The following is a 24,067-nucleotide window of genomic DNA, read 5'->3' as shown; positions in this document are numbered from 1 at the left end:
ACTTCATCAGCTTAGAATTCTTTTCTGGATCCTTTTAAAAATCACTTTTCTTGCTTCAAACTTTCCATGTAGTTGCTCCAGTCTGTCTTCTGGATCTCTTCTGTATTTTCTCTTTTAATACTAGGATTTCTTTTGAACTTATGTTTGCTAGTATCTAATAACTAGATCTCTCCCATGTCATCTTCATTCACACTGGCTGATGCTGTGTCAAGAGCCTACTTAGTTCATCCTACTATCTCTTTTCCTCCTCTCTTGTCTCTTGGCTTTACTCACACTTCTGTTTCAAAGTTGATCTACAAAAACCTTTTCCTTTCTCATTACAATTCCTAATTTCATTCAGTGCCTGCTATAATTTCTCAATTAACTTTGTAACTATATAATTCTGCCCCTCTACTCCACTGGGGTGAAACCCCTCCTGCAGTACTGCATCCAGCTCTGGAGCCCTCAGCACAGGAAGGACATGGAACTGTTGCAGTGGCTCCAGAGGGCCAGAGAAATTATCAGAGGGATGGAACACCTGTCCTATGAAGATGGGCTGAGAGAGTTGGGGTTGTTCAGCCTGGAAAAGTTAAGGCTCTGGGGAGATGTTATTGCACTCTTTCAGTACTTAAAGGGGGCTGAGAAGATGGGGACAGACTTTTTAGAAGAGCCTGTTGCGATAGGACAAAGGGTAACGGTTTTAAACTAAAAAAGGGTAGATTTAGACTAAATATAAGGAAGAAATCTTTTACAATGAGGGTGATGAAATATGGGAACAGGTTTCCCAGAGAGGTTGTGGAGGCCCCATCCGTAGAAACATTCAGGGTCAGGCTGAATGGGGCTCTGAGCAACCTGATCTAGCTGAAGATTGCAGGGAGGGGCTGAACTAAATTACCTTTAAAGGTGCCTTCCAACCCAAACTATTCTATGATTCTATAATTAAACTTTGTCACATTTTCTAAAACACCTGGCAGGAAAGAAGCACTCCAAACAAACTTGTAGTATTACTGAATAGGTCGCTATTATCTACTGCCTGTCACCCTAACTAGCTCTGGTTCTACCAACATTAAATACATCTTTCTTGTGGCTTAGCTGGCAAATCTTCTGGGACACAAGCAGCATTTTGACACAGTGTTTGAAAAGCCCGGAAGAGTAGTCTCCAACTACTCGGAGACTGACAACTGTATAATTTAGAGACTGTAATGATACATAGGGATAAAGTTTTCCTATAGAAATTTACATATTTAGTAATGCACTGGGTTGCTTCCAAAACTGTTCCTTTCTTCAAGCTGGACCTCAGTTTGCCTAAATATGTGTGGTGTCATTCCTACAGACCACTTATTAGCACAGCAATAAAGGGTACCTTTCATTGGAAAGAAAAGAAACTTCCCTATATGGCCCTCCTCAGGTACCTGCTTGGCAGCGTTTGGTTCTGCACACCTCTCAGCTAAATCTAAGCGCAAGCTCCAACACACAAAGACTTGAAACATCCCTGGGGGTTCCTGTGTCAGCATAGCTCTCCGTGCTTGCACATTAGCCTGTGACAGATGCACTGACTAGGCTGCCGATTTGTTAAGCAATTGCTACAGAGCTTCAGTTATGATTACAGGCAGTCCTTGTTACCAGACTCCTACTGCTTTAACATCAACAATGAAGATGAGTCATTAAAGTAGCTTCAGAGCATCACTGAGCAAGTGCTGAGACAAATATGCCTGTCTGCTGTGACGGTGTACCCTGCAACATCTAAGAGAGCACTGCCCCGGGGTGTTCTTTCCATTATTATTTCTCCCTCCCCAACGTCTATCTCAAATATTAAAATTCCACCAATTCCACCCCTGCTGTAACCTCAGAGGGAGAAAGAATTTTGCCCTTTCACTTTCCTCCAGTGTCCTGCTTATTTTAGACTTTCTCAGTCCATCCCAGCCTAAGACTTTGTTTATTGGGGTCTTTCCTCTGACCCTAGTAGTACAGCTCCTCTGAGCTTTTTCCAAAGAGCAGCAGCAGTTTTATAAATGAGCATGATTCATATCCTGCCACTCACACTCTGAAGGTGGGGTATGAAGCCATCATATCAATTCCAGTCTGGTACAACCTGGGAAAGTTATCATTCACAGCAGATAAACTGAGATGGTCTGTCTGCAGACTCAGGAAGATGACTTTGTAGTTCACACTGGGGTAGAAGATTATGCTTGTAATCCTTAGACATATTAATTTAATGTGGTACTGCTTTTCAACAATTCCACCAGGAAAAGTTTCCCCATACTCTTGCTGTAAAAGGGATTTTCCTAGCCCTGGAAGTATTCTTTCACTTTAAATATTTACAAGCAATAACACACCATGTTTTTTTATTTTTGTCTTTTGAGGGAGTTTTGTCTCTGTAAAGACAGATTGTCTGATGCAGAGTAGTGTCATGGTTTTAGCTGGTATAGTGCTGTGGTTTGGACTTAGTATGAAAATAACATTGATACCACACTGTTTTAGTTGTTGGGTAGTGCTTATACTAGTCAAGGACTTTTCTAGCTTCCCATGCTCTGCCAGGTGCACAAGAAGCCAGGAGGGGACAGGGCACAGCCAAGAATGCTGATCTAAACTGGCCAAAGGGATATTCCATATCATATGACATCATGCCCAGTATGTTAACTGGGGAGAGCTGGGCAGGGGAGGCAGCAATCGTGGCTCGGGGACTGGCAGCATCAGTCAGCAGGCGGTGGCCGGTTGCATCGCTTGTGGGTTTTTTCCCATGCTTCATTTCTCTCTCTCATTTTCCTTTTTATTATATTATCATCATCATCACCACCATTATTATTATTATAGTTATTATTATAATTACCATTATTACTATTACCATTTTAATTATTAAACTTTTCTTATCTCAACCCATGAGTTTTCTTGCTTTTGCTCTTCTGATTCTCTCCCCTACCCCACAGGGGCGGGGGGAGTGAGCGAGCGGCTGCGTGGTGTTTAGTTGCTGACTGGGGCTAAACCACGACAAGTAGAGAAGGAAGGAAGAAGTACAGAGATGGACTCTTTGATTGGTCTATATGTGAGAAGTGCAACACTGAGCAAGCATGTACAGAGAATATTAGAGAGCTGTATGCCCCTTTAAACAACATCCTTGGCACAATTTGGGATGAAGTATACATTCAGAATAAATCTTCACTTGAATAACAGAATGGAAATAGGTCAGTATCTCAACCTCATTTTTTGAAACTTTACTTCTCAGAGTGACTTGAAAATCTGATGCAACTCAACTGAAAAATTGACTTGTTGCAGTACTAGGACTGGGAGATATGATTTGATCCATTGCAGATAAGCAAAGGACAGTATGACATCTTTATACAGTAATTCACAAACTTCAGAGTAGTCAACTGTAAAAAAATGCTTCCAAAAAATCAGAGCCTATGTTCCATTTGAAGCAGATCTGTCAATCCTATTCCATGCAAAATGGTCTTTAGAACTAGTGAGATTTGCTCAGGAACCAAGTATGTCTATTGCAGATCCTGCACTACTAGCCAGTGGCTGTGATTTTTTGGGTTGTTTCCAGCCATGATGAACTGGAGCAGACTTCTGCCACTTTTCTGCTCCAAGGAAGGTAAACCTGCAGGCAGACTGGGAGGTGGCTGTTCAATTTGAAGAACAGATGTCCAGAAACGCTCTCTCATGTAGAGCAGAGCTATCCCTGGCTGTTCAGCATTCTGATCCACTACACGTTCTCAAACACTTTAAGCATATTTATTTTCCACCTGCAGTCATTCTGTGAATTATCTATGTGGTTTCAGACAGGGTGCTGGTTTAACTGAATGGACAGCTGGTACCTGACACCGATGTCCTGTGCTAAACACTAACAGCTTGAAGTACGTGCCTAGTCAAACTACATCCAGTGACATCATTCACACGCAGAATTACATGCAAACACATAAGCAGAGATGGGTTTGTAATAACACCCACTTCCCCAGTTACTGTCAGTATTATTCTTAGGAAGAAAAAAATTAACACATTCCAAAAATGAACAAGAAGTAACAGAGGAAAAGTAAATGCAGACAGTAAGATGTCACAACCTCTCTTGTCAAATGTAAACATGATGTCCTAATCATCATATTCCAAAAATCAGTCCTTAAGTTAGGCTAGAGTCCTTAAGTTAGCAACCACACAGGTAGATTCAGTAGGTGCTGTGAAGCTGTAGCTTCTTGTAAACTTCCTCAGAAACTCATTCTGAACCAATGAGGGGAAAACGCAGCCTCCCTCTCTTTCTTCCATTTAGATTCCCAAATACAATTTTTTTGAAGCATCAGGATTCCAAATTTGAGAGTTTTGACTTAAATTCCTTCTAACAATATAACTTTTGCATGTGCCAATTCTGCAATAATCAATTTAAATTCCACAGAAAAATGCTTTTAAGAAAAAAAAATCTGAAGAGATATTAGCACTGTGTTAAAAGAATGCCACCTACTGGGCATCTCATCAACCTCCAGTAAAAGACCTGGAGAGGTAAGTAGGTAGGTCTGAGAAAACTGAAAAAGCCTGATTTGCAGGAAAGCTCCCTAAAACTGAAAAAGAAAAAAATAATTATAGCTATCTGTGCTCCTTAAGCTCAGGGTTTCCCAAAAGCCGGTGGGGTTTTTTTCTTTTCTGCCAGCTTTCTCATGCATCCTTTTTCTCTTGTAGTAGTAATGGCAGCAATAGCCATGTTTCATGAGCATTTATTCTTTGTATTTTCGTCTTAACTCTTCCCCTTCTGGTGCCTATATTCCTGCTGAGAATGTTGCATCTTAACAATCTGTTCACCATTTTTTTTCATTCTCCTCCCTTAGGCTAACAGGCACTGTCCAGGCTTCCCACAGAAAACAATTAAAAATATGCAATAGATGTGCACACGTGCGGAGATACACACAAGCAAATGTGATGGAATTAATATCATGCTTCAGGGGAACATCAGTCTGTGCTTTAGGCTCTCACTGGTATGTGGTCATAAAGAAAAGTTAAAAATGAGGTTTCAGCTTTGAGTTTATATTTCCTGGCTTTGTGAGATTATCTCAGCCCTTTTACCTAACTGTTCTGCCTCTACATTCTGCTTCAACTCTTGGGTTTCCTTTTTAATTAGAATATTGCTTTCAGTAGGAAACTGTGAGGCACACAGAGAATTACTTTTGTAATGTCTGATGTCCCTTGGAACTGTGGAGCGCAAAATATCAGAAGAAACCTGCAGAATTGGTATTAGTCTATAAAGTCTCAAAGATTAAACATAAACCTTCTTGTCCAGTTTGTTAGTCAGAGGACTAACAAAACAGAAGGCCATGTCCTCATTTACCATTGGGACTAATTATACTATTCCAGCAGACTTAAAAGACTTTGAAAGAAACATGAATGACATTTATACCTACCATCTCTAGACTCTGTTTCACTAACAGATTAGTGCAAAGGGACCTTAATTCTATGCATTAGGTCCTATTATCATCTTCACTATAGTCACCCTTCACTACATTGACAGGACAAAGAGGACTTCATATGAATCAACTGTTTTCAAGTAAGAATTAAGGCTTTAGTAGAAGTATGATGTACAGCAGGTCACAGGGTAAGTTTACATAGTTTTTAAAACCAGTATCGCTATGACTACTATGATGTAATTGGAAGAAGTATCTAGTGCAGTAACTGATGTGGTAACAACACAGATATGCTTTTTATCCATCAGTATGGTTTCTTCTTCACTCACATCAGGCAGAACCTGCGCACATTGTTGTACTACCCACTCCATGGGAACTCTGCTGGATTTTACCATCCTACTTCTAATACCACAGCACAATAATTTGTGCTCAGCCAGCAACTGGGTGTCAGTGAGTCAAGCCCACTCTTTAAATGCATGCTCACAGAGCTTTCATGGCTGTGACTTTCAAAAGAAACAATTATGTTACAAAAATCTCGGAGCATGCCTGCACGGTGGAGGGACAAACAGTCGCATTTGTGCCAGGTTTGAGAGTGGGCAAATGTGCACATGTCTGAAAGCGGCGCTGGGGCAGTGGGTGGAGGGCGAGGATGCAGTCTTTTGTGTTCAGTGCTACACTGGCCTGGCAACATCACTTCTGGCCCCCGCTGGCACTGGAGTGAGCTGGCATGGCTCAGAGCAGCATTGCTACAACAGGCACATCCCTGCCCCAAATGTCTGCTGGCCAGAAAAAGCTGAAAGGGTTGCTGACATTTAGCTTCCCTGGATTACAGTTTCTGAGGCCACCACATGTGGCCTCAGTGCTGGGAGCACCTCAGATCAGCCCAGCCTCCTCATTAGACACTGAAGAGGTTAATTTTGTGTCATGCATTTTTATTGTATTTTACCATTCTACTTCCAGGCAGAAAAGGACAGATGCTCTAACTCCAGTCTGTATAACCACTGATTATAATGTGTGAATTCAGGCTAGTGATTTAAGTTGTTATGATTTGTTTATGGAAATGTCCATTATATACTCCTTCCCAATCCCTGAAAAAGAGTCCTGCCCAAGGGTGGCAGAAATTATGGGAAGAAAAAATGCAAAAGAGAGGGGAGGGGATTTATTTTCATTAGCCAACCAGATTGCCTCTAGGCAGGATGGCAAAACAAGATCTGTAAGCAGATGGGATAGGGACCTTGTTTCAGAGTGACAGGAATTTGCATCATGCACACAGACCATGCTTTAAGAGTGTATCTCCTAGCTACAGAAAACCCTAATTCTACCTACCTACACATGGGAAAAGTTGCATGGCACAAGTCAGCTTGTACAGTACTTTGAGAAGTACTACATTCGCCCTGTCTGTGTGGCAGTGCTTCTTACTTGCTATGTTTGCCTAAAAAGTTAAGTTCACTTAGGATGAGGATATTATGGAAAATAGTTTGGGAAATCCTGCTTTAAAAAAATCATAAGAAAAATCTAAATCACCAACTTTTAAGAACACCAAAGCCACCTTCTCACCCTTTCCACCCTCATGTTTTGACCATACCCAGGGATTCCAGATAATACCTTGCTGAAATGTCAAACAGAATTAAGGAGGAAACTGCCCAGGAATAACAGTGTATAAGTTAAACAAGGAGAAAGAGGAAAGACAGTTTTCCACTAGATCTCTCAAATGAACATGTGAATACCTGAAGCAGTTTCCTCCCTCTCCAAAAATCTATTCCACTGGTACCTTTATATATAACATAGAATCATAGAATTATGGAATGGTTTGGCTTGGAAGGGACCTCTAGAGGTCATTTGGTCCAACCCCCCTGCAGTGAGCAGGGACATGTTCAGCTAGATCAGGTTGCTCAGAGCCCCATCCAACCTGGCCTTGAATGTTTCCAGGGATGGGGCCTCCACAACCTCTCTGGGAAACCTGTTCCAGTGTTTCACCACCCTCATAGTAAAATATTTTTCCCTTATTCCCAGTCTAACTCTACCTTCCTTTAGTTTAAAACCATTACCCCTTGTCCTGTCAACGGAACATAATAAATAGAATTATAATGTCTCTTAGAATTACATTAATTAAACTAAATTAATGTAATAAAGTCAGGTGATTAAAGACTATCCAGATTGTAAAGGTAACTCCAAAGTTGGAAGCCACTTAGGTTACCTTTATTTAGCCTTCTTGGGGATAGGTACTACAATTTTTAATTACTTGTCCTCACACTTCTTTTTCCATTGGAATCCTTTTTCACTGGGTTTCTAAGGATGAACAGTGACCACTGAATGAAAAGTGATTCAATGCTTTATTTTATCACTGGTATTTAATAGATTTAATTTATTGTACATACGTCAAACCTTGCATGGTAGACAGATTTATTGATTTCTTTACATGTCTTTTTCCTTGGTGCTCATTACTGCTGTAAAATGTGTTCATCTGATTCGTGTCAATATGGAACAATGCTAGAGTCACACGGTGAAGTGTGACCTTCTAGCATTTGACCGTTCTGTTTGTGCTTGTGTAACCGAGGGCCGTTCAACTGACTTGTTAATGGTTGGAATGTTGATTGGCGATTTAGGTTGATAATAAAGACAAAAGAAGACCCAAAATTGATATGACCAGAGATTCGAGGAAATAAAAAGGGCATTAATACAAGCACCTGTATTGAGCCTCCCAGATTTAGAAAAACCTTTCTATCTTTTTGTAAATACATCCAACCAGACAGCACATGGAGTTCTTACTCAAGAATGGGCAGGAATCAAAAAACCTGTAGGGTATTGCTCTAAGTTACTTGATCCAGTGAGCAGAGGATGGCCTGCGTGCCTCCAAGCTCTGGTTGCTACAGCCTTATTAATAGAGGAAGTTCGAAAAATCACTTTTAGTGCTCCTTTAAAGGTGTATACTCCACACAATGTCAGAAATGTTTTACAGCAGAAGGCAGAAAAATGGTTAACAGACAGCCGGATCTTAAAGTATGAAGCAATACTAGTAGACTCCCCTGACTTAGAATTGAGGGTGACTTCTGCCCAGAATCCAGCACAATTTTTGTTTGGAGAGCCATCAGAGGAAGAATTACATCATAATTGTTTAGAGGTAATTGAAGCCCAGATTAAAGTGAGGCCAGATTTAAGGGATACTGAGTTGGAAGATGGGAAGGTGCTGTTTATAGATGGTTCCTCCCGAGTGGTGGAAGGGAAAAGAAAATCAGGATAATTTTGTATGACGGTATGCACGTTAGGCGGAAGGATCCCCCGTGCATCCAGCGCTGCTTGCTTGTCTCTATTCAATAAATTGTAAACTTTGATTGAAATTCCGTTGAAGGCTAAATTAATTATAACACTGCCATATAAATGCTTCACTGACAACTAACTCGCCTTCAAACTACTGCTGTTTGGTGAGAGATAGTATTATCATGATTCCACAGATGAGGAGCCAAAGCATTTCCTTTTGACGGCTTGGCATTTTTTTTCCTTAAACAAAGAAATACTTATAAAACTCACTACCTGCTCTCAGTAACTCAGCATATCATACATATGAAGGATGAAGAAGCAAGACCTAAGACATGGAAGGTAAAAAGTTTGAAAAAGAGCTGCCAGTGTATTGTTGTGTTTTAATAAATGTACATAACTAGTGCAACGTCCCCAGCTCATGCTGCACATCCTGTAGACATATTTCCCCGTGGAATGTTTCATTTTATTTCGAAGTAAACTGTGTCCATATTTTCTAAAATTCTTGGGCTGTTCTTGGATCGTACAATAAAATCTCTTCCTCCTTTAAGTTCCTACAGAGATGACATAATTTCTGCTATTTAGCAAGTAAGTTGTTACCCTCATCCTGAGTTTCATTTCCTTTGGGGTTATTAGTGCTTTCAGCCCTTCTTCCTTTCTCCCATTTTTGGATATGCTTGGATGCCTCCTTTCCAGACCACAGTAACCCCGAGTCATAGAAAAAACTAGGCAGGAATGGACCTCTGGAAATAACCTCGTAAACCCCCTGCTCCAAGAAGGGCTAACTTCAAAGTTAGATCTGGTTACTCAGGGTCATATCCAGGCTAGTTTTGAGTTTCTCCAAGGATGGAAATTCCACAGCCTCTTTGGGAAATCTGTTCCAGTGCTCAACTGCTCTCGTTCATCTGCTCTCTAATGATTTGCATCTGACTGTGATTTAGAAATGTCCCTAGTATCATGCAATTAACACTATCAATTTTTAATGGCATTCACTCTGGTAAGAGGGTGAGATTTTCTGCTATTTCAAGACCTCTCTTCTTTGATATATCTTGCACAGATGATTTATCATCAAGCGTTTTTGAAATGCTGCCTTCTGGATAAAGTGTTGGAAGGCATTAATTAGCTGCCCTCCTTGTCCTATCTGACTTTCCAGTACTAAATTGTGCATCTAACATAATGAATATGCTTGTTAGAGAGGGCTTGGAAGTGATGTCATTTAGCAGGAGTGGGTTGTTTTGTTCCTTTATCACTGCATGATTGTTCTTGTGTTGATTTGCTCCTGATTCATTGCCTTAAAGATCTTTAATTTCTATGCATACACAGAATACCCTATCATTTTGCTTCTCTGCTGCCAACATCAAGTGCACCCTTTCCCATGGCTTCTTCACTTTTCTAATTAATGTCTTTATAGCCAAGGGGCTCAAAGTGGAAATAATAGTTACCACAGTACAGTATGCACTTCTGGTACTGCCTTACAGCTAGATTTTGCAGCAAGCAGTTGACATCCTCTGTCTTCAAACACACGCAGACACTTAGTATTACACAGACCTGCCAGGCTACCTCCTTCTCCAGTTTGCACTGCTCTTAATGTATTTAACAAATTTAATGAATAGCTACACTTTACATCCAAAATTAATTTTGCAGGAGTGTCTATTATAAAGATATCCAGACACTTACTTGTATCCTTGGACTTTGACCTACATTGAATAAAAGTTCTTGCATCCTACTAGCCTTGGTTTTGTGTCACAGGTTCAGTTTTTCCTGTAGTAAGTCCCCAAAGTTGTACCCCAATATTGATAGTAATTTTTATGGCTCTTTCTTCTTAATTTATTTTAAAAGTTCCATGTCTAACGACTATAAATCTTTCTTTAACAGCAACACTGCTGCTGGGTACTTTCCCCAGAGACATTCTTCAGCTGCACAGATTGAAGGCTTTGATCTCCTCAGTTTGCTTTGCAAACATTTAACATTCATCTTCTCAAACACCTGCTTTTCATTTTTCATTGCATGATACTTCCACAGTCACTAGCAATTTGCTGGGTTTGTGCCTTTGCAGTATGCTTCTTTTCTAATCTGAACTCTAGTTGATGCTTCTCTTTGGGACTGTGCCTATGACTGACCGCTGACCTCCCACTTTTTATAATCTACATGTCATCAGCATTACTGAGGTGTCGTCTCATCTTCTCTGTATCTCTCATGCTCTAGCTCTTCTAGTGGCATTTTAGGATGTTCAGGTGCCTCCATTAACATACATACATATTTCTTTTTCACCTCATCCTTTTAGAAGTTTCCAGAACCCTACTCTCCTCTACAAAAACAGTCTTTATAATCAGTTACAGCTGGCTGATTCACTCACACCAAAGGACTCAGTAGGTCCTCAACTTTCCTAAGATTTCTTCCCTGAACAGATAAAACCACATACTTCAAATTGCTTCGTCATCCACATTTCTTCCGTTCACTTCAGTTTTCCCTTATAGACATCTATAAATGTTCTCATCTGCCTGTACAAAAGAATACTGCCTGCAGTCCAGCAAAAAATTGATTCCATCAACTAAACTTGTGCATTAAATGAAGCTTTCTGAAGTTCAGGTGTATACTTCTTGCTTTTTTCTGTGTGAGGAACATAAAATTTTCTCCAGACTCTGTCTGTGTCTACACGATGCACTCTGAAGCTCAGCACAATAAGTGCATGAAGAACAAATACCATCGTCTTAAGATCAGTACACCAGTGCTTTAACTATGCATGGTGAAAATGGCTCTTGAAAGGGACTAGAACCTTTAAAGTCCAGTGCAGAACTCTACATCAGCAGGGCTGATTTGGTCACAGCAGTGGCAGACTGACATCCTGTACATTTACGTCCTGAAGGAAAATAAAACATCACCAGAAATCTTCACAGATATCTGCTGACAGCAGAAGACTGGTGAGGCTCCAGAAGGTCATGTATGACTGGTGCATGTCAAGGGTATTGCCTCTCTCACCTTGAGCTCCTCCGTTATGAACCTTCTCCTGTTCCACTCCTGTCTCCTCTTCCCACACATTTCCACTCTCCATTCTTTCAGTTCCATTCACAATTCCCAGTCAGACCTAGCTCCTTCCAAGCTTTCTGCCACTGCAATACCAATCTCCTTCCTCGGCCTTCAGTTTCTCCCCTTCTTAACTACCTCGCTTTCCTTGCTTCATGACTCCAGTATATTTAGCAGGGAAGGGAGGGAATTCTGTCTCTTCCAGTCCATCTTTCTCCTATTGCCCTGGTGTCCTGCTAGCTCCTGCCTTGCAGCTCTAGCACTTAAATGCCTCCTCCTAGGAATGCCAGTGGTTTTCAGATAGCACTTTGTCCCCCAGCATCTAACTTGTCAAACAAGCTTATCCTTCTCAAACGCTTCCTGTCTGTAACTCCACTGGCCCTCAGTACTAACTCCTAATCTCAGTTTCAGTACCCCTCTTCTGTGTCTGAATCCATTCCCATTTTCCCACGTCTGAATCCATTCCCATTTTCCCACACTCCACACTATTTATACCTTCCTCCTTTGTGCTCTGAGTTAGGCAGCATAAACTGGCTTACACTACCTCAAAACTGTGATTGCAGACCAAAGTTCTAGGAAGACCAGGGCTGTACATGTGTGGATAAGTTCTTACACAAATGGTAGAAGGTTCAGTCCTGGCTAAGAAACTGTATACTGCCAAGTCCATTTTCCACCATGTGGTAGCACAGGAACTCCTCAGAGATAAAGAGCAACCAGAACTTGCGGACATAAGCAAAACAATATATCCTGCGCTAGAGCTGACTTTCAGAGATGATGAAAACTATCTTGCCAAGATTTTCCAAATAAATTCAACAGTTTGAAGACTGAGACAGCTAACTTCTCTTTTTTTGTCAGTATGCATTGTGAAAAGGGCTGTATTCTCTCCCAATATCTTCTCCAGGCTCTTGCATCCTTGTCCACCCAAACCATGACCATGGCAGAGTGCAAGATGCTTATTGTATTATGGTGCCTTTGTTTGAATTAAAATAGTATTTTACTATAAATAAAACACTTTTACACATAATTGAAATTCTGCTCACCTGCAAAAGTATTTTTATAATGATAGTAAAAATCAATATTTCATTCAAAAATTCCTGCAATTCATTAATATGTTTCAATTTTCATTTTAAAAAATTGAATATTTTCAATGGTAATATTAGTTCTGAAATACATTTTATAAAATCCTACACTGAAGTAATTGGCATAATTAACTACCTTTAAATGTTATACCCATGTGATTTCTCCTTGTGGAATTAACATGAGTTGAAAACCACAGTCCACCACTTCAAGAAACTTCTTATCAAACATATTCTTTGACACATGGCATGAATGTAAAATATTTAATCTGCATTATAGTAAATATACTGACCATATCTTGCAAGTTATTTCTGTGAGTAGAGAAAGTATAGGCTTTAATATTAATAAAACATTGTCCCTGTATTTTGCAAGGATATGAAGATACCTTCAGTTAACAGTCAAGGTTCCACAGGACCCTTTCTGTGTACGGTGCATCCACACCTCCTTCTGGCTTAACCATACTAATTTCTCACACTCTATAGGCCATTAAGCCCCACTTCTTTTCCCCTTATTAAAGGGGTGGGTGCTACATTTTTCACCATGGACTAGTTTAAATACAAAGATTTGTGTCATTTCTATCACTGCGCAGACAACTCAAACAGTCACAGCAATGACAAAATGCTGGAATGGGCTTGGATTTTTAGTTTGCATGTAGATCTCAGACATAAATTATTTTGGATAGCAGGTGAAAGAGAAGAAGGGATAGAGTTATATGACGACTACCTCCAGGCTTTTCCAGTAATGACTTCTGATTACATTGGGCATTTCATGGGATGAACACATTTCCTTCAAAACACTGCAGGTCTGATTGCCAACGAAGTCATCAGGTGTTTAAACACTTATAAATCCAAACATACATGTTTTATTTTCGGTGCTGAAATTACTGCAATCTTTAGGAAACATACTATCAAATACCATGAGACAATAAAAATGAAAAATACGATAAAACCCAGTGGAGTAAAAAATACTGGGTCTGCTTTATCTGTGAGAACATATGGTACCACTGATTATTACTTTTTACTTGATCCTGCTTCAAGCCAAAATGTACTTGGCAATATTTGAACACAGAGGGAAATATTGTATTGTAAGGCAAACAACTCAAGGGCTTAAATGAGTCAAGCCCTTGAGCAGCCTGTAGTAGGGGAAGTAGCCCTCAGAAAATTAAAGGAAGTCTCCTTGCACCCAGTTTGTTCCACGTCACTGAATCTTTCTCAAGACAAGGGCTTAAAGGAGTTCCTAAACTCCAAGCACTACAACTCTGCACAGTCAGGAGCACATGATCCACTGTCTACGGGTTACTCTTTCAGTTTCTCAGCAGATGTTCTTAAACAGCCTAAAGCGAAGCCACAGACTTACTGGAGATGCTCTAAATTGGTCAGACTAAACTACCCTTTGAATCAGCCTCACACTAATCCTGTTTGCCATTTTCCTTTGTTAGAAATAGAGTTCCTGGAAGAGTTGCAATATAAAATGTTAAGATTCAATAATCCACTCAAACACCTGTATAAGCGACTAAACCAATACCAGTGATCTGCCTTACCAATATATTGCATACGCAAAACTAAATATTGGCACGTAAATGAAATTTCCCCTTGCTACAATATATATAAATGGAAGACAGGGCTGTCTATAAGCTAATTAGGCATTTTGTAACATAACTTTCCAGAAGGTCATCTCTACCATAAATGCACAGGTGCATGATCATTCAAATCATCTGTTTCTTCTGGGTTCTGCCTTTCTGCAAAACACTTCCTTCTCTAAAGTTTTTGTTATTTGACGCAACTTCTGCATCCCATATCCTTCAGTCTTGATAGTGTTTCCGCCCAGCAGCAACAGCACAGCTGACGATAACAGCAGCAAACCTACCCTTTCACCTTCCATGTTTGGAGAGTAGGGATTTGGAGACAAAAGAAAATGAGGATCCCACTGGGACCTGGACTGACTGGTGAGAACAGGAGTTCTTATCAGGAGAGATCCAACTTTTAGTCACATGAGGAAGCTCAGCAGTCTTAGACAACTTTCTCTACCAAAGCCAAGAAAAAATTTAAAAAGTTTCTCTAAGCAATCAAAGGTGTAAGCATCAAAAGGTGCAAACATCCTCTCTCCTCTCCTTCAGTATTTAAGGCTGGAGAAGTTTGCACACAGCTTATTTAAGAGTATGAAATGCTTACACCCACAAGGTGTTTCAGGCTGCTAGTATAGTTTGTAGCGGGACTGTCATCACAATCTGAAGATCATCAAGTATCTTTTGTTGTTCATTGTACTCCAACGGATGAGAGATGACAGCCCGTAACATGTAAAGAGCTGTAACTTTATGGGACAGCATTCATTCCTCTTCTGTGAGCAATCATACTTGTCCATCCAAAGATGCCTACCATCTGCTTGTTAGCTCTCGTACAGCAGATTACACCATCACGCTTCAACAATGAAAAGGGACCGCAATGTAAGGAAGGACCTAGTGGTGAAGCAGCTGCAGAGCTACAGGTAACTGAGACTACAGAATACAGGCTACAGGTAACTAGGGCTACAGGTAATTAAGACTACATGAATGGAGACAAACATAGAGAAAGCAAGCTGGAGCAAATCACATGGTGATAGCTCTGCACAAAAGAACATAGCTTGGGAAACAGAAAGTGAGACACTAGCAGGTTCTGTACTGAAGGCAGTGTGGAGCATCACCAGTCTGGTCCTGCATCATAACAGGTGTAAATTTAAAAAGAAAAATCACTTGGGGGGGGTCACATCACTTCTTCACAGATCACTTAAATCAAGACAGCTTGATTTGCTACAGATAACCGCTCTGGCACACATGACCTGCAGGGAAGATCCAGATACAAGCATTATCAACAAAATACAACTCAGAGCTACCTGTGATTTTATTAAGCAGTTGACACTCATTACTGATATCAGCTGGAGGGAAATCAAAACGAAATGAAATGGAGTCATCCATCTGCATACATCACAGCTGAAATGCTACAGTCACATGAGCTTTCTCGTGTTAGAGCACACCTCAGTGCTGCCTGAGAGAAACAGAAGTGGCTAATTCACTCTGTGAATTTATTCACTCTTTGATTACCTTTCTCACTTTTCCATCAAGCTCTAACCAGTGCCACGGATTACAGCAATTTTTGTTACACGAGCACTGAAAACTAAGTAAATATTTCACCATAAAAAACCACACGCAGAAAATTCAGTTGACCTTTGAAGTGACACAGTGCCAGATGTGGAGTCTCATTCCAGTCACTAATAAAAAAGCAAAATAGAAGTTTAGTTTCTTTTTCTTTTACAAGTATATCTCAGCACAATCTTAACCATGGAGCCTTGACATCTTTATAATAGCAACACGGTGTTTTCAGAAGCATTTCACATTTTTAAAAGATATATTTTTAATTGTCAGCTTAGTTCTGAGAAGGCAACTCTGAAGACAAGACACCATTCATCTTCACTCAAGCAACCTCCAAATATGTCTGTGAACTCACTTGCATTGCCTGCAGAAGTGCCCAGTTTCTAGGACAAAACAACAAAATAAAAATCTGCTTTCTAATTTTGGAGGGGTAGTTCAGCCCTTTGTAGCATATCCAGGAAGATAATGGCATTCCAAACACCTGCTTTTGTATAACAGCAATTTTCTATACTGTGCTTTACCCCATGCTAATGAGGACGTCACAAACTAAAGTTAACATGCCAAAGCCACCAATAAGCATACATTGTATCTTTCTACTCCATTAAGGTGCATACTGCTAGAGCTGCTACAATAGAGTGAAACTTGAGATTCAAAAAAACTGCAAAATTTATCAAATGTATTATTCATCTGACTCTTGGTATGAGTTAATAATATTCATCAAAAGCCACAGACAAAGTGATATGGGTCTTATATATGCCGCTGGTTATGACCAAGCAGGAGATTATTTGCTAAACAGTGTCACATGAAACTGCGACACTGAAATGTGACACCTGAAGCTGAAATGCATGCTTATTTCCCAAAACACTACTAAAGCTGTGGTGTAAACAGCCAATTCTGCCACATTTGTGCCAGGTCTTTCATTAAGTATGCCTGAAGTAAATTATGAAAAAGCCAAGCTCCAGCAGCTTATTTTAAAATAGATGCCATTCCACGTCACCCTTACTGAACCACATAGGATTACTGTGAAAAAAAGCAGGTGCACTACAATCACCTCAAGTCAAGGTACAGTAGGTAAGATGCACTTGCATGAACTGCATTTTTCACTTTGTTTTGTGCATTGTATGTACAGGTAACAATACTAGTACTGCGCCATCAGTCTGTCTCCTCCGGGACCCAGGAGAGCTCCTCCCTGCAGTTTCCCTGGGTCTCTGGTGCACAGGTTAAGCTGATCCTTGCAGTACCCACCTCTGATCCTTGCAGTACCCACCTTTCAGGACTACAGCACTTCAGTATGCAACTCACTAAAAGCATTACTAGTTTGCCTGTCCACCACAGGATCCTAATTCAGAAGGCATTTTGGGAACCATGGAAATAGCCATGGCATCATCTACTCGCATTCCCAGTGCTATTTCCTATCAACTATGTTCAATTACTCCCTTTCTTGTTATAGCTGCATATCAAAATTTCTTTTCTTCCTTGGTTTAATGGAATGTCTTTGCATACATCCATACAAGCCAGCACAGGCAGTCAAACGGAGCTCTCTACTAGAGTGTAACTACCACCTCCAGGTCCTCCCCACCCTGGGGACCCATACCCTTAACCAAGGGTCACCTCAAAAGCATAGAGCCAACTGAACGGCTCACAGGCTCACTGGTGAGGCAAAACCACGTCCTTGGTTTGTTCATCAGATCACCAGAAGTAAGACTCCTCCAACATCTGTGGATACCATCTTGATTAAAAAGGTGCCCAGATGAAACATACCCATAAACACATAATATGAGGCATGGATGTTCCAGTTGTAACTTTTGGGTGAATACCAAGCCCAACATTGTTAGCAGTGCTGCTTATTGACTGAGATGTGGCCAATACCTCTGCCATTGTCACCTTGTATTAGCTAGTTCTCCATATGAGCAATTCAGAATGTCTCTCCATTTCATAGGCAAAATCAATTTAAATTTTATCCAATATGAAGGAAAGTTTTAAAAATGGTCTTGCATACAGATTCTCCATTCTTTCCACCTGCCAAATCCCATCATCAAAGCTATGCATGGAAGCGTAACTGTAACAAAAATAACAAAAAGCTTCAGCACAAAATATCTAGGGTATATGTGTTATAAGCAAAATCCTCTTTTAAAATTAACAGTGCTATTTAGCTTCTCCTGCTTCAGAAGAATGAGAATTACCTTTTAGGAAATTTACATCTAGTCTTTCTCTGCATCAGAACCACTCGTTACAGCACCTGTACTGTAGCACGTTCTCATACAAAACACCACGTCTGTAACGCGGTACCACGCAGAGATCCCAGGGCTCATCCTGAAGCAGTCATTTCAGGTACCCGAAGCAGCTCTGTCACGTAGGCACGGAAGCCATCCAGAGACCAGCACTTTGCCTCTCAGGACTGGGCCACAGGGGCATGTCTCGCTCCTGGCACTTCTGTTGCACTCATGTACCAGAGGCTTCTAGCAGCCAGACCCACTCCATCCTAAGTTAGGAAGTGACTAAAAGCAATGTCAAATGTAAAGTGGGTGTAAGACCAAAAACCAGCTCAGAACGAAGAACATGTAATTACGTGCTGTTCTTTGGCAGGCTACTGCTAGTAAACATTGAGGTTAATACTGAATAAACAAGATCAGAGGGAAATAACATACAACCTTAAGGCATTGGTCATTCATTTCTGGGTACCTTTATCAATGACTCAACATTCAATCCTGTTAAAAGATGCTTGGTGTACCCTTGTTAAGTATGGAATACTCATGTTTCAGACCAAGATCATCTGTTGGCCCCTACATGGCCTTCGGCAAGACGTCTCCGTCTTTCTTGACTATTTACATTGCAAATTTTTCATGAGAGTGAATTTTGCTCTGTGTTTGTAGATCTAAGCAGGGACCTGACTGGGCACCACAAACAGCGGTTCAAAGTGCTCAGCACATAACAGGATCGCTCCTGAAAGGAACAGGTATGATCTGTGCTAGCATTAATATGAGTTTCAATATTGACTTCAATGGCAACAGTCAGGACCCAAACATCAACTATCAGACATAAAACAAAACTGAGCTTACCTGCTTACTAATATGTAGAACCAATGGGCATTTGCAGAACCAAATTTCATGGCACTTGCTAGCACAACTTTCAGTCAAGTGTAAGCTCAATTATTTAGTTGCTCATTTTCTCAAAAACTGTACTTTCATGCATAATTTTAAAAAGAAATATTAAAAAGTCTTTCTTCTATATCATGATTTTCAGAAACATTTTTCTATATTTTCAGGAAATCATTATATGTTCTTTCCTCCTCCATTTTCACTTATACAAAAATAGTGGAAATTAATGGCAGTTACATTGGTCATGCCAATATTATTATATAACAGGGATTGCAAGTGCCCATTTAGCTTCTCACAGGTCCATAGATCCAGATTTTAAAATACCATATAATACTAACTGGCTAGGTTTTAAGCATTTTTCCATTCTACTTTGATCTGGAAGAGAGTTGGAAGAAAAACAATTCAGCAAACACTCTGTAGGACATTGTTTTCAACTTTAATGGAAATTTTCAACTTCCTCAGATGGTTCTCAAAACCATTCTGCTGTAGACATGAAGAAAAAGAATTTCACTAAATTGGATTTGGTCAGTTTATTATGCTAATCCCTGTGAATATATTATTCAGTAATATTTCAACAAGGTTTTCGGAAAAGATGTGTCTGTTCCTTCATCTCCCATTAAAGCTTATGAGCTGCAGGGAACTAAATGGTAACATAGATCAATCGTTTGCTGACATTTTTAGAGTAAGCCAAATATTTAGCAGTTTATTTATGAACTTCTTTGCCATAAGCAACATAATCCGATAATATTCCCCCCCATGCTGTCTGAATACTTCTGTTAAAATATGGTACATATGCAAACTATAACCTAACTTATGATCCATTCTGATGAAACTGCCCATAAAAATTGGAGTATAAGACAAATCCAAACTGCCTACTCCTCTTGAAAGTACAATACAGTTTATTACAGATAGAGCTTCATTTAAAATATTAAGACCTGTGTGGCTCTTACCCATGATTCTAAAACAGTGCTACGGAGAGTTGTTAGAAGTGCCGTCACTTAGCCAAATTTAAACATTGCCACTTGAATTTCTAACCAAAGTTGACTGGCACTCACTATAAATGATAATGAAGACCTATGGTGAAGCCCATTCTTTGGAGGGCTTAATTGGGATTTTGCCATTGACTGTAACAGGGCCAACACTTACTCAAGATTTATAAAGTCAGCATACTTTACTACATGCCCATAGGTACTGAAACACACTGTTTTAGTTCATTCAGAATAATTTCTTTTCAGCCAGCATATGACAGCTATTGTACGCACCAGAGAGGTAACCTAGCAAAGCTTACCTACTGGTAAAGGTTGTCAGATGTCTGAAGAAATTAAAAGGAAATATTAACTCTCCTGCATTTAATTTACCTACTTGACAATTATGCTTAGGATTCTGAGTGGTGAATTAAATTCCCTCTTCAGCTCGACACCACCTGCAGTTTGAGCTGTTGGTAGCAGAGAAATGTTACCCTGGTCAGCCCTGATAAATTCAGCCCTAGAGCAGCGCAGGGACCCTTCCACCGACCAAACACTAGGGTTCCCCCGCTGAGTACCACACTGCGAACACTGTAGGGGAAAAGCAGCAGAAGCGAGAGCTTTATTTCATTCAGTGCCTACAAAAAGACAAAGGCATTTTAATGCAATGGCTTGATTGATTCATTCTAAACTCCCTTTAGCCAGACTACTTAACTCTGTTTTAACAGGGAGAGCACACAGTCCTGGGAAGAACATCACAGGCTGTATTACCCATAAGAAGTTCAAGTGGTAGCCAGTGTATGTAAAAGCATGGCAGGAAGGCATCTGTTAGATATTAACAATATTGACTTTGAGAGGTCTTGGGATACACATCTTTCTATTTACCATTCTTATGAATGATTGTTTTATTAATCGTTTTGGTTACAACTGATATTCTGTAACTAAAATAAACCAGAAGTTTTTCACTTTCTTTACAAATTGTCAATGACATTAACCTTGTAAAAAAGCCCGCAAGAATGAAATCAATATAGCAATTTAAAGACAAAATTGGCAGGCATTTATATTGTACTTGGACACATCCAGTAAATAGTCTCATACATCAATCTACTGTCATCAACGGCAATATTCTGAAACCGACTAATGTTTTTACATTTGCGGTGTCAAATGACAAAGAAAGTACAAATAGCGGTCCAGCAGATGAAAAATAACGCGGAAACTGTATCTGGCATGAATGAGAAGCACGGACTAGTGACTCAGGTGTCGTTTAAAAGCCCTGTTACCCCTGTACTTCCAGGATGGAGAACGGCTACTCCCTATAACCGCCTACGCCGTACCGGCAGCGACCTGCTGGCCAGTGCAGCAGCCGCAGTGGGCACTCGGGGTTCGCCCGCCGCTCCCCGCCCCGGGCCGCTCCCCCGGCGCCCGCGGGGGCTGCGGGCACTCCCGCGACCCTTCCCCCGGGCGGCACCGCACACGCCGCTCCTGCGGCTCAGGGCTCCTACGACCACCTCCCTCTTTTTTTCCCCCTTTTTTTTGGCTGCAATGCCAGCCGGGACCGCCCTCCCCCCGGAGCCCGCTCCCCGCCGTTCGCCGGACCCCCCGCCGCTCTCCCTCCCCGCTGCAAGGGCGGGCGGCGGCGAACTTCCCGGGACTTACGGTGGCAGCGCTCCCGGCGCTGGCGCGGCACCTCTCCCGGCCTCCCGTCACCTCGGGCCACCTCGGCGGCGGTTCGGCGCCCGCACCGGCGCGGCCCGGACGGCCCCTCACTCCTCGGAGGGGCGCATGGCGCCGTCCGCTCCCCAACACCCGCTCGGTGGGTCCCCGCGTCCCGGAGGGGGCGGGCAGACCGGCCGCCTCAGCCGGCGCACGGACAGGCGCTGGCCAGGGCCGAGCCCCTCCGGCGGGGCCGTGCCTCGGCAAGCATCTGCCTCCTTTCACCCGCGACGCGCCCACCCCCCGCTCCCCCCCGGGCTTCGCGCCGACGTCGGTGCGGGGCGGACGGAGAGCGCCCGGCGGCGGCAGCGCCTCCCCCGCGCCCGCCTCCCCGCCGCTCCCGGCCGCCTGCTGCCGGCGGGGCGGGGGCGGCGAGGCGAGGCGGGCCGCGCTCCGCTCCCGCCGCACCGCCTGAGGCGGGGGCCGCGCTGCGCAGAGGGGAGGCGAGGCGACGCCCGCCCCGTGGGGCCAGGGGCGCGTCCCCCCTCTCGGCCCCGCCGAGGAGGCGGGGGCGGCAGCGAGGCTGCCCGCGGCCGGAGGCCCTTTGTCCCGGCGCTGCGGCGCACCCCCGTGCGGGGCTGGGGGTCCCCGGACAGCCGCTGGCCGGACGCGACCCACCATGAGGGCGCGTCGCCTCAGGGTGCCCCGCTCCCCTCAGCGCCGGCTCCTCGTCGGAGCGCGGACCCTGCGCGCCCAGGGGCCCGTCCGGAGCCCCCGTCACCCTCCTCCTCCTCCTCCTCCTCTCGGAGTTCCTCTGACCCGAGCCAGCGTTCCCGTCCCATTGCGGGCACCTTTCGGGAGAGGAAAGCCGGAGGAGCGGAGGGCGAGACCCCGCTGCTCGGGCACCGGGGTGGGAGGCGGCGGCAGCGGAGCCCGGGCTGCCGGGGGGCCCTGCCCGCCCGGGGGATGCGGCCCCGGGTATGCGGCCCCGCGTCCTCCCGCCTGCCCCCTCTACCCCGCTGCTCCTCCAGCTGGCCTGAACCATTTACCTACCGTCCGCCGAGCCGGGGGAGACCAACACGGGGTGGCCGCAGCATTCACCTGACGGCAAAGTCATCTAAATTCCCGTTTCTGCTCCAGAAGTTATGTAAGCGCCTTAAACAAAAGGGAGAGGCCGAGAACACCCTGCTCCGAGCGCCTCGGGTCTCCTCGCAAGTGCAGCCCCCTGCTACACGGGCAGCCAGAGGCAACTGAGCCAGCACCCCGCGCGTTGCGGGAGAGCGTCGAGTGGCTGTGCACGAAGTATTGCAGGGGAGGATGACTTCTCTGCTGTGACTGCTCCAGGCTGCCCAATATTTAAATATCCAGAGAGCCACAGTAAGGCTGTGCGAGTGAGCGAACGCACGGTGATTCACCTCTGCACTCCTGCCAAACGTGGCAGTGCGGACAGCAGGTAGTAAGGTGTCTTCCCAGCAGATGGAGTCAGGCAGCAAACAAACTTGCTAACAAGGTACCACCACCCGGCTAAGAATAGCTTGCTTCTTTCGTCTCTCTGCTCTAAGGACGTTTCTGCCATCAAATAAAAGCAACTTTGATGCCGTCTTTTAAGTCGTTTTGGCTTACTTCTGAATGGAAAGTTAGCTCCTATTGAAGTGGTTCTCAAGCGGTTTTCTTCCACCTACCGCTTTCTCTTGCAGACTACTGTCCAATTTTACAGCTTGCCCTTATAAAAACCTGCATGCAAACCCAGACGGCTGCCTTTCTGCCTCCTTCCACATAGCTCGGGCCATGCTGAGGAGGAGGGAGGGAGAGGAGCAAGTGAGCTTAGAGTGGAGGAGGCTGCGCTGGGCTGGGCACGCACCAATTTCCAAGAAAAAGGAACCTCTTGCCACTTTTTCCAGCAGCTGTCTAAAAGGCTGGCTCTAGATAGCACTGTCAAAGAAGTTTGCCCTCCTTAGGATATATTGGGGTGGGGAGGCAGGGGGCGAGGGAAACATAATAAAAGATGAGACACTCAAAGAATGCTGATGTAAGTCGTCATCCCTTTAAGATTTAAACTTTCACGGTAGGTTTCACCCTTTACTCTTGCAGAGACAGCAAGGAGAACCAGTGGGAGCTGCTTTTATGAGCTCTCATAATGCCACAATTACTTCACTGTTCACAGCTTTCTCTGGCAGGAACAGCAAAGGTAGCTGCAGTAGATCTGGAGCCACGGAGCAGCACCCCTACGGACCAGCCACAGTCGTGTCCCTCTCATACTCCGGCTACCCTTAGGTGGGCTCGGGTGAGTCATGGTTCAAAGTGCTTGAGATGTTTGTGGAAGAGGAACCGCTGAGAAGCAAAACCCTAAGCTGAAGCCTAGGGAGAGTAGGGAATCCCCCTTCCTGTCATTGCAGCCATGAGTTCAAAGAGGAAAAATAGAAATTTTTTTTCATATCTGGTAGCCTGGAATATTTTCTTTTCGGGGGAGGGGGGGGAGGGGGGCGATGGATAGTGAGTGGGTGGGTCACT

The 24,067-nt window shown here is 43.1% G+C and overlaps 1 protein-coding gene across 2 annotated transcripts in view; it reads right to left on the bottom strand.

Moving 5' to 3' along the window:
* Positions 1-23,070, bottom strand: part of CALCR (calcitonin receptor) — a 182,388-nt gene extending 159,318 nt beyond the window's left edge. Inside the window, exon 1 of one of the 2 annotated variants that reach the window (XM_064444612.1) lies at positions 22,610-23,070. In XM_064444612.1, the coding sequence (XP_064300682.1) occupies positions 22,610-22,653 (44 nt within the window). In that variant the 5' untranslated portion in view covers positions 22,654-23,070. Of the gene's footprint in view, positions 1-21,559; positions 22,013-22,609 lie in introns of those variants that run through there. The other variant, XM_064444613.1, reaches the window with a different exon arrangement.
* Between the last annotated feature and the right edge of the window lie 997 nt (positions 23,071-24,067).

This window comes from Phalacrocorax carbo, chromosome 2 (genome assembly GCF_963921805.1).
Source record: "Phalacrocorax carbo chromosome 2, bPhaCar2.1, whole genome shotgun sequence".
Taxonomy (NCBI): Eukaryota; Metazoa; Chordata; class Aves; order Suliformes; family Phalacrocoracidae; genus Phalacrocorax; species Phalacrocorax carbo.
This window is presented reverse-complemented; position numbering and strand designations above follow the sequence as displayed.